Source organism: Bos javanicus, chromosome 5, assembly GCF_032452875.1.
Source record: "Bos javanicus breed banteng chromosome 5, ARS-OSU_banteng_1.0, whole genome shotgun sequence".
NCBI lineage: Eukaryota > Metazoa > Chordata > Mammalia > Artiodactyla > Bovidae > Bos > Bos javanicus.
The window spans coordinates 59,874,920-59,886,831 of record NC_083872.1 but is presented as its reverse complement, the minus strand read 5'-3'; the positions used below and the strand labels follow the sequence as shown (position 1 = coordinate 59,886,831).

Below are 11,912 nucleotides of genomic sequence, written 5' to 3'. Positions count from 1 at the left end.
TTCCTACTTTCAAGATTTGCAAGAACTGATAGGAGTTGCCATCTGACAAGGAGTTTTTATTATGAAAAGAATTTTGACCAATCATTTTCAGTTCATTTCAGTTCAGTCGCTCACTTCTTTAACACTTCCGACTCTTTGTGACCCCATGAACTGCAGCACTCCAGGCCTCCCTGTCCATCACCAACTCCCAGAGTTTACTCAAATTCATGTCCATTGAGTCGGTGATGCCATCCAACCATCTCATCCTCTGTCGTCCCCTTCTCCTCCTGCTTTCAATCTTTCCCAGCATCAGGGTCTTTTCAAATTAGTCAATTCTTTGCATCAGGTGGCCAAAGTATTGGAGTTTCAGCTTCAGCATCAGTCCTTCCAATGAATATTCAGGACTGATCTCCTTTAGGATGGACTGGTTGGATCTTTTTGCAGTCCAAGGGACTCTCAAGAGTCTTCTCCAACACCACAGTTCAAAAGTATCGATTCTTTGGGTCTCAGCTTTCTTTGGAGAAGGCAATGAAACCCCACTCCAGTACTGGTGCCCGGAAAATCCCACGGATGGAGGAGCCTGGTAGGCTGCAGTCCATGGGGTCGCTAAGAGTCAGACACGATTGAGCGACTTCACTTTCACTTTCCACTTTCATGCATTGGAGAAGGAAATGGCAACCCACTGCAGTGTTCTTGCCTGGAGAATCCCAGGGACGGGGGAGCCCAGTAGGCTGCAGTCCATGGGGTTGCACAGAGCTGGACATGACTGAAGCGACTTAACAGCAGCAGTGGTAGTAGCAGTAGCTTTCTTTATAGTCCAAATCTCACATCCATACACGACTACTGGAAAAACCATAAACTAGACTAGACAGACCTTTGTTGGCAAAGTAATGTCTTTGCTTTTTAATATGATGTCTAGGGTTGGTCATAACTTTTATTCTAAGGAGCAAATGTGTTTTAATTTCATGGCTGCAGTCACCATCTGCAATGATTTAGTTACCAAAAGGGGTGATGATCAAAATATCTCAGCTTGTTCTGTGATTATTATATAAATTATGTACATACATATAAATCAACTTAAAAGTTGCTGTTTTACATTGATGGCATTCTAAATAAAATTTCTACTCACCCCATATGTTATATATTTGATATATATTTGATACCATTTGGTATATATTTTATACCATTTTATTTTGTGTATACCTCAACTACGGAGAAGGCAATGGCACCCCACTCTAGTTCTCTTGCCTGGAAAATCCCATGGATGGCGAAGCCTGGTAGGCTGCAGTCCATGGGGTTGCTAAGAGTCAGATGCGACTGAGCGACTTCACTTTCACTTTTCACTTTCATGCATTGGAGAAGGAAATGGCAACCGACTCCAGTGTTCTTGCCTGGAGAATCCCAGGGATGGGGGAGCCTGGTGGGCTGCTGTCTCTGGAGTCGCACAGAGTCGGACACGACTGAAGTGACTTAGCAGCAGCAGCAGCATACCTCAACTAATTATTACAGTAATTGTTCATTTTACTAATTTTGTCTTTTAATCTTCATAAGAGCTTTTAAGTGGTTTAACTGTTACTTTTACTATATATTTGCTTTTACCAGAGAGATTTTTACTTTCAAACATCTCCTTTACAACATAGCAATTTTTCTTTTTGAGTTAAAAGTTTCCCTTTTTTATTCTTTTTCATATCTTTTTCCATTATGGTTTATTACAGGATATTGAATATAGATTTGTGTGCTCTAAAGTAGGACCTTGTTGGTTATCTATTCTATACTTAATAGTTTCCATCTGCTAATCCCAAACTCCCCATTTATGCCTCCCTCCACTATGGCAACCTACACGTCTGTTCTCTTATGTCTGTGATTCTGTTTCTGTTACATAGATAAGTTCATTTGTGTCATATTTTAGATTTCACACATAAGTGATATAATATGGCATTTGTCTTTCTCTTTCTGAAACTTACTTTATTTAGTATGATAATCTCTAGGTTCAATGCCATGTTGCTGCAAATGGCATTATATCAATTTTTATGCTCTGTAATATTCCATTGTATATATGTACCACAATCAATATCTTTATCCACTCATCTGTTGATGTTCATTTAGGTTGTTTCCATGTCTTGTTATTGTAAATAGTGCTGCTATGACATAGGGGTGCATGTATCTTTTTGAATAAGAGATTTATGTGGCTATATGCTCAAGAGTGGTATTGCTGGGTTATATGGTAGCTCTGGTTTTAGTTTTTTGAGTAATCTCCATACTGTTTTCCACAGAGGATGCACAAATTTACATTTCCAACAACAGTGTAGGAGGGTTCTCTTTTCTCTACACCTTTTCCAGCATTTATTTGTAGACTTCTTAATGATGGTCATTCTCACTGCTGTGAAGTGGTCCCTCATTGCAGTTTTGATTTGCATTTCTCTAATAATTAGCAGTGATGAACATCTTTTCATATGCCTATTGGCCATCTGTGTCTTCTTTGGAGAAATTTCTGTTTAAGCCATCAGCACATTCTTTTGAGTTGTTTTTGTTATTATTGTTACTAAGTTGTATAAGCTGTTTGTACATTTAGAAATTAAGCTCAAAGAGTCATTTTAATACTTCTTATAGGTCCAGTTTAGTGGTGATGAATCCCTTTAACTTCTGCTGGTCTGGAAAACTCTTAATTCCTCCTTCAATTCTTAAGAACAATCTTTCCAAAAGACTGTTCTATACATCTGTGTCTCTTTTGCTATCTCGCATACAGGGTTGTCGGGAGAGGGAGGGGGGGATGATTTGGGAGAATGGCATTCAGTTCAGTTCAGTTCAATCACTCAGTCGTGTCCAACTGTTTGTGACCCCATGAATCGCAGCACGCCAGGCCTCCATGCCCATCACCAACTCCTGGAGTTCGCTCAGACTCACGTCCATCGAGTCAGTGATGCCATCCAGCCATCTCATCCTCTGTCATCCCCTTCTCCTCCTGCCCCCAACTCCTCCCAGCATCAGAGTCTTTTCCAATGAGTCAACTCTTCGCATGAGGTGGCCAAGGTACTGGAGTTTCAGCTTTAGCATCATTCCTTCCAAAGAAATTCCAGGGCTGATCTCCTTCAGAATGGACTGGTATAATATCATATAAAAAACGAACTGCCAGTCCAGGTTCGATGCAGGATACAGGAAGCTTGGGGCTGGTGCACTGGGATGACCCAGAGGGATGAGATGGGGAGGGAGGTGGGAGGGGGGTTCAGGATGGGGAACACGTGTACACCCGTGGCAGATGCATGTTGATGTATGGCAAAACCAATACAATATTGTAAAGTAAAAAAAAAAAATAATAATAATAATAAAAAAAGAACAATCTTTCCAGGTTAGAATATTCTTGTTTGGAAATTTTTTTTTTTTCTTTTAGCACTATGAATGTATCATGTTATTCCCCTCTGTTCTGCAAAGTTTCTGCTGAAAAAAGTCAATTGATAATCTCATGGATACCCCTGTATGTGTAAAGTTGCTTTTTTCTTGCTCCTTTTAAGATTCTCTCTTTGTGGACTTCCCTGGTGGTCCAGCAGTCAAGAATCTGCCTTGCAGTGCAGGGGATGTGGGTTCAATGTCTGGTCTGGGAACTAAGATCCCACGTGCTACAGGCCAACTAAGCCCGGACGCTGCAACTAGTGAGCCCGCTCTCTCTGAAGTCTGTGCACCAGTACTAGAGAGCCTTTGCACCGTGTAAGGAAGATCCTACATGCCATAGCCAATACATAAACTTTTTTTTTTAAAGAAGATTTTTTATTTTCAGTTTTTGACATTTAAACTATAATGTGTTTGACGTGGTTCTCTTTTCATTTAACTAACTTGAAACTCTGTGCTTCCTGCACCTGGATGTTTGTTTCCTTCTTCAGATTATGCACATTTTCAGCCATTACTTCTTCATATAGTTTTATTAACCTTTCTCTCATTCTTTTCCTTCTGGAAACATGGGTTTTACTCTGCTTGATGTTCTTACATGTTCTTCACTTTTTAGTATACGTTTTTTATGAATTTTGCTTGTTTTTTTGCTGCTCTTTTGGATGATATTTTTCTGCCCTTGATTCCAGGTGATGAGATAAAATTTATATTTGAAGGCAGGACAAGAAAAATTAGACATAAAATTCTGTGTTTCTATCTGGCCTCCTCCCTCCCTCACTAATATACAGTGTGCATCTGCAATACACATTAACCTATAGACTTTAGCCCACCAGGCTCCTCTGTCCATTGGATTCTCCAGGCTAGAATACTAGAGTGGCTTGCCATGCTATCCTCCAGGGGATCTTCCTGACCTAGGGATTGAACCCATGTCTCTTATGTCTCCTGCACTGGCAGGCAGGTTCTTTACCACTAGTTCTACATGAGAAGCCCCTACATATTAACCAGCGGTCTGCAAAGATGGGAATGCCTGCTTGCCCAAAATGGTCATCTTCTTTTCTTCTGATGCTAGCACTGTAACTGTCTCTCAGATTATAAACCTCAAATAAAATTCTCTTTTTTCTTCTTAACTTGATTATTAATTGAAGTTTCATCCACAGGTCACTGATCCAATCTTTTGCACTTCTAGTGTGCCGCTGAATCCCTCCAGTGTGTTTTTCAGTTAAGGAACAGTAAGTTGCCTACATACTAACAAAGCTCTGTTCCTAGAGTGCATTCAGTTCAGTTCAGTTCAGTCACTCAGTCGTGTCTGACTCTTTGCGACCCCATGAATTGCAGCACGCCAGGCCTCCCTGTCGATCACCAACTCCCGGAGTCTACCCAAACTCATGTCCATCGAGTTGGTGATGGCATCCAGCTATCTCATCCTCTGTCATCCCCTTCTCCTCCTGTCCCCAATCCCTCCCAGCATCAGGGTCTTTTCATTAGTGAGTTCAATTTGTTTGTAAGTCCAACAAAGTTAGCCTAGGTACTCACCTAACACAGTCAGTTACATAGAACTGTGTACTCTAATAGGTTTATAATACTTTTCAGCAAATAACATATAAAACACATACATAAAAAATAAGGAAAACATTTTAAATCTTATAGGACAGTATCTTAAAAGTATGAAAAGCACAGTAGTATAGAGCAACAGCTGGCCCACAGGGGCTGGCACCAAGTGAACAGGCATGAAGGAGCTTGAGGAGCAGGTTTCTGGGCAAGGTCAGTAGCCTATGGTCTTCTGAGTATTGAACGTCTGTCTTTGGGGAGACTAGAGCAGCAGTAATACTCCTGGCCTGGCATGCTAAGGGTAGAGTGTTTACCCTATGAATGAGAGCTGGGTAGAGCTCATCAGACATATTAGCTACTCCAGCCTTGAATAGAGCTTCTTCAGCATGGAGTTGGAGGGGATAAGTAATGGTCGCAGCAACTACAATCAAGGGGACATGGTAACCTTTGACTGGGATACAGGGGCAGAGGGATCTCTATGTTCCTGCCTGTACTTGCCTGACTGCATTTTCACCTCTGTTGGAATGAGAGAGCACAGGGAGGGAGTGGATCCTGGCTCAAATGTCATAGATTCTCTCTTCCTGGGATTTAGTAGATTTTGTTGGGTAATATTTTTTGTTTGTTTCTTCTTTCTTCATTTCCAGATGTTTCCTTGGTTGTCTTTTCAAAAGTCAAACATGTATTTATTATACGATCTAAGCATCTCAATCCTCAACATTTACCAAAGATAAAGGAAAACAATCTAGGCAAATACATATGAACACATACCAGCTTTATTCATAATATCTAAAAACTGCACATGTATCAACTGCTCATTTAAGAGTTCATAAACAAAATTTGCACATTGGAAAATGGAACACTACTCAGCAATAAAGAGAATGAATTACTTATATATGACAAAATGAATACATCTCAAAATAATTTTACTCAGTCAAAGAAGCCTGAGAGAAAAGAGCACATACTATATGATTCCATTATACATAGTTCAGATATTGGTTATCTGCAGATGGGTCTAGAGGGAAGCATGGACTGAAAGGAGGCATAATCAACCTTTTGGAAATGAAGGTAGTATTCAGTATCTTAATGTGGTGGTGTTTTTATTGATGTCAAAACTCACAGAATATTGCACTTCGAATGTTTATTTCACACCAATTATTCCTTGTTTGTTGGAAGGACTGATGTTGAAGCTGAAACTCCAATACTTTGGCCACCTGATGCAAAGAGCTGACTCATTTGAAAAGACTCTGATTCTGGGAAAGATTGAGGGCAGGAGGAGAAGGGGACGACAGAGGATGAGATGGTTGGATGGCATCACCGACTCGATGGACACGGGTTTGGGTGAACTCTGGGAGTTGGTGATGGACAGGGAGGCCTGGCATGGGGTTGCAAAGAGTTGGACACGACTGAGCGACTGAAATGAACTGAATTATTCCTCAATAAAGCATTTGGAAAAAAAATGAGTAGATCTTTTTTTAGATTCAAAGTTTTTCATTTTAGAACAAAGACTTGGAAATATTTTTTTGAATGAAGGTTTCATTTTCACCTGAAAAATAGAAAGCTACACAAGGAAATGGAAAATTTACTTTTTACCTATTTATAATATGATATTCATTTATTATTTGAATAATAAATAATATTTATTATCAACTAATTTATTTAGACATTTCTTATATAAAATCTGAATATTAAAAGTAGGGTAAAACTTCTAAAGATAATTATTGTTAGTTTAGCGGTATCTGGTGAGGATTCAATACCATTAACACTATCATTTAAATAAAGAAAATCTTACTAGTTATGACACTATAATCAGCTATAATTATAAATGTAACATCAAAAGATGAGTAAAGAAGTAATAATGTTTTAGAAGAGTGTGCTCTTTAAGAAGTTACTTAAGAATATTTTACTGAAGTACAGACTCTTTGGGCATAAAGTACAGAATCTTTCATGCAACATTGAGTCCTAAATGGAACAAGACTTCAATGAAAGAGGCTCCTAATTCTTTTTAATTCCAGATCACGTAAATCCCAGGCACAGGGTCTTTGCCCATTAGACATTAGTAATCTTTGATTAAACTGAGAAGCAGAGTTACTGCAAAGTCAAGACAGTTGACTATGGAGCACATAGGTAAAACCAGGATTTGAATGCTCAGTCTGACCTGATCTTATTTTCTTAACTCTTAATGATTAACAATATTACTCCTATTTCCTCCTCATATTATGAGGTAGCATTTCCCCAATGAAAGATGCTCAAACACGGGGAGGGAGGAGGGAGGAGGGTTCAGGATGGGGAACACGTATATACCTATGGCTGATTCATGTTGATATATGGCAAAACCAATACAATATTGTAAAGTTAAAAAATAAAATAAAAAAATTGTAACAAAGTAAAAAAAAAGTCATTATTCACTTCTACCCAGTTCTCATTTTATCAACCATCAATTAATATTCAGCTCAGTTTTTCATGGCTTTAAAGATATTACCTTTCTTCACTGTCTCCTGTAAGACTGCCATTGTTCTAGCCACCAAAACCTCTTTCTTGGACAATCACACACTTTCATTGATTATCTTCTTCCATGAATATTTATAGAAGTTACCAGTGTGAGTTTTTATAAAATGCCAATTTGAAAACAATATATCCTTTAAAAAATATTCCTAGTACTTCCCCATTTCCTATAGAATAAAGGGCAACTTCTTTGTTTTATGTGTGCACAATTTCCATGAATTTCTTTTTAAGTCTTACCTCTCACTCCCTTTCTTGTGCATTAGAAATCAGGTGTCACCACTGCTGGGCATACACACTGAGGAAACCAGAATTGAAAGAGACACGTGTACCCCAATGTTCATCGCAGCACTGTTTATAATAGCCAGGACATGGAAGCAACCTAGATGTCCATCAGCACGTGAATGGATAAGGAAGCTGTGGTACATATACACAATGGAGTATTACTCAGCCGTTAAAAAGAATACATTTGAATCAGTTCTAATGAGGTGGATGAAACTGGAACCTATTATACAGAGTGAAGTAAGCCAGAAAGAAAAACACCAATACAGTATACTAATGCATACATATGGAATTTAGAAAGATGGTAACAATAACCCTGTATACGAGACAGCAAAAGAGACACTGATGTATAGAACAGTCTTTTGGACTCTGTGGGAAAGGGAAAGGGTGGGATGATTTGGAAGAATGGCATTGAAATACGTATAATATCATATATGAAATGAGTCGCCAGTCCAGGTTCGATGCACAATACTGGATGCTTGGGGCTGGTGCACTGGGACGACCCAGAGGGATGGTATGGGGAGGGAGGAGGGAGGAGAGTTCAGGATGCAGAACACATGTATACCTGTGGCAGATTCATTTCAATATATGGCAAAACCAATACAGTATTGTAAAGTTAAAAAATAAAATAAAATTTAAAAAAATCAGGTGTCAAACTTTAGGAAGCTTAACATATAGTTATTTAATTTCCTTTGCAGAGAAACTTCTCTGCTTCATCTTGCTCACATCCACTTATGTTTCAACATGTACTTTTGAAGTTTTCTCTGATCATTTACGCCACTTATCTGTAGAAGCTGCTCTCTTTTGATATTTTCTACATATTCCTTTATTCACTGGGTTGACCATATGACATGTTAACTCTCTATTCAGCTATTTCCCCCTCAGTTTGTGAGCTCAAGTACAGAAATTATTTATACTAGGAATTTTTATAGGGCAAAGAGTACATCAAAATTCAATAAATATTAATTTGATGAATGAATACTAAGGTATATCTAATAAAACAAATTATTTTTATTCCTGTTTATTTTTATTACAGTGTTCTTTTGAAAAGGGACAATATTCAAAAGTAATTTATCAGTTTAGCAGATCTTCAAATGAGGGGGGGAAATAATAATGATTCAAGTCAGAGAAACCATGAAATAAATGTCACTCACATAGCCTCTGAACAATTAAGACTTACATTCAAGTCACCCTTTAGAGTCTGTGCACTTCAGAGCATCTGATTCTCTCACTAAACATTCACGAAGATTTCTCCAGTAAATCTCATATTTGTTCTCTCTTGCTTATTACATCAGATCAATCTTATTAAATCAGATTACCTCTATCAATTACATGCATATCCACATAACACATGTTACTGACTCAAGATTAACAATACATATAAAAGAAGCAATCTCAGAGAGACAAGCAAATTTGGAATATATTTTCCCTAAAATGAAATTCAGTTCAGTTCAGTCGTTCAGTCGTGTCCGACTCTTTGCAACCGTATGAATCGCACCACGCCAGGCCTCCCTGTCCATCACCAACTCCTGGAGTTCTCTCAGACTCATGTCCATCGAGTCAGTGATGCCATCCAGCCATCTCATCCTCTGTCGTCCTCTTCTCGTCCTGCCCCCAATCCCTCCCAGCATCAGAGTCTTTTCCAGTGAGTCAGCTCTTCGCATGAGGTGGCCAAAGTACTGGAGTTTCAGCTTTCGCATCATTCCTTCCAAAGAAATCCCAGGGCTGATCTCCTTCACAATGGACTGGTTGGATCTCCTTGCAGTCCAAGGGACTCTCAAGAGTCTTCTCCAACACCACAGTTCAAAAGCATCAATTCTTCGGCACTCAGCCTTCTTCACAGTCCAACTCTTACATCCATACATGACCACAGGAAAAACCATAGCCTTGACTAGACGGACCTTTGTTGGCAAAGTAATGTCTCTGCTTTTGAATATGCTATCTAGGTTGGTCATAACTTTCCTTCCAAGGAGTAAGCGTCTTTTAATTTCATGGCTGCAGTCACCATCTGCAGTGATTTTGGAGCCCCCAAAAATAAAGTCTGACACTGTTTCCACTGTGTTCCCATCTATTTCCCATGAAGTGATGGGATTGGATGCCATGATCTTCGTTTTCTGAATGTTGAGCTTTAAGCCAACTTTTCCACTCTCCACTTTCACTTTCATCAAGAGGCTTTTGAGTTCCTCTTCACTTTCTGCCATAAGGGTGGTGTCATCTGCGTATCTGAGGTTATTGATATTTCTCCCAGCAATCTTGATTCCAGCTTGTGTTTCTTCTAGTCCAGTGTTTCTCAGGATGTACTCTGCATATAATTTAAATAAGCAGGGTCACAATATACAGCCTTGACGTACTCCTTTTCCTATTTGGAACCAGTCTGTTTTTCCATGTCTAGTTCTAACTGTTGCTTCCTGACCTGCATACAGATTTCTCAAGAGGCAGGTCAGGTGGTCTGGTATTCCCATCTCTTTCAGAATTTTCCACAGTTTATTGTAATCCCCACAGTCAAAGGCTTTGGCATAATCAATAAAGCAGAAATAGATGTTTTTCTGGAACTCACTTGCTTTTTCCATGATCCAGCGGATGTTGGCAATTTGATCTCTGGTTCCTCTGCCTTTTCTAAAACCAGCTTGAACATCAGGAAGTTCATGGCAATAATTATTTTTACCCATAATTAAGATGAAGTACAGAGGAAGTCATTTCATTCACTCCAAAATCAACAGCCAGACAAGATATATTCCAAATGTACTTTTCAGTTTTAAGTACATGGTATTCAAATAAACTAACTCTCTAAGAGTAAATCTTTCTAAGATCAATGGGTGCATTTTTTGAGTCAGTGCTTCCCCAAGTTGTTATAAAGACTGTGTCTTTCAGGTATATCACTGTTAAACAGAAATAAATAAAAATATATTTTCCCCCAGGATCTTCCTCAGAGCTTCTTTGACATCTTTGTTTCTCAGAGAGTAAATCAGAGGATTCAACATGGGAGTGAGTAGGGAGTAACACAAGGAGGCCACTTTACTCAGCTCAGGAGATGTGTCAGGAGTGAGATACATACAAGAGACAGCAACATACAGTACACTCATGACTCCCAGGTGGGAGCTGCAGGTAGAGAAGGCTTTCTGGCGTCCCTTGGTGGAGGGTATCTTTAGAACTGTGGACAAAATGTACAAATAAGAAACAATAATAACTATGATGGTAGGCAAGATAATGATGCCAGATAAACAGAAAGAAGCCAGTTTATGGATGAAGATGTTAGAACAAGACAGCCTTTGAAGTGGACGGTCATCACAGTAAAAATGTTCAATGGTCCAAGAAGCACAAAAGGATAAAGTAAATGTCATGCTGGTCTCAATAACTGAGCTGATACAGCCACAAATATAGGAACCAGCCACCAACTGAACACCGAGACATGTTGACATCTGAATGGAGTAGAGACGTGGGTTGCAGATGGCAATGAAGTGGTCATAAGCCATGACTGCCAGGAGAAACCCCTCGGTCACAATGAAGAGGGCAAAGAGAAAGAGCTGGGTCACACAGCCTGCAAATGAGATGGACTTGCTCACAGACCAGAAGTTGATCATAGCCTTGGGTGCAATAACAGATGAATAGATGAGATTGATGAAGGAGAGGTTGCCTAGGAAGAAATACATTCGTGTGTTCAGCCATGGATCTTTCATATTAATGACCATCATGCCAACAGTCCCTAGAAGGATCATGGTGTAGATAAGCAGAAATAGCAGGAAGAGGAGAATGTGGAGCTGTGGGAGGACCCTGAAGCCTAAGAGAGTGAAGTCAGTCACTTCTGAGTGATTAGGTGTTCCCATGTCACCCATGGCAGACACCTGCTGAGAGGCACAAGGCAAAATAAATGAAATTGTGGCTTTGATTCTAGTACCATCAAAACTATCTTAAATGTACATATATATGATTAACAACTTAATGAGATAGTGCATACAAAACAATCTTATTGTCAGGAAGATGAAAGATTAGGGATTAGATGTCATTAGACTTCTGAAACTGTTAGTCTATTAAGCAGTAAAGGAAGCCCTTTGGTTATTTTATTTAAATCATATTTTTTCAGGGAAGTAAATAAGAAAGTAGCATGTTTTCCCGTGTAATTTTACTCACATTCTAAATTTCTATTTTTAATATGTTTATAGTTAAAATTTATGTTTATCTAAAATTAGGAATCTAAAATTAACAATCTAAATTAGGACTATTAT

The 11,912-nt window shown here is 39.0% G+C and overlaps 1 protein-coding gene across 1 annotated transcript; it reads right to left on the bottom strand.

Annotated features, from left to right (window-relative positions):
• Positions 1-10,571: 10,571 nt before the first annotated feature.
• On the bottom strand, positions 10,572-11,579 carry LOC133248729 (olfactory receptor 9K2-like). Its single transcript, XM_061419056.1, has one exon. The coding sequence runs from the start codon at positions 11,520-11,522 to the stop codon at positions 10,572-10,574; it is 951 nt and encodes a 316-aa protein (XP_061275040.1). The 5' UTR covers positions 11,523-11,579.
• Between the last annotated feature and the right edge of the window lie 333 nt (positions 11,580-11,912).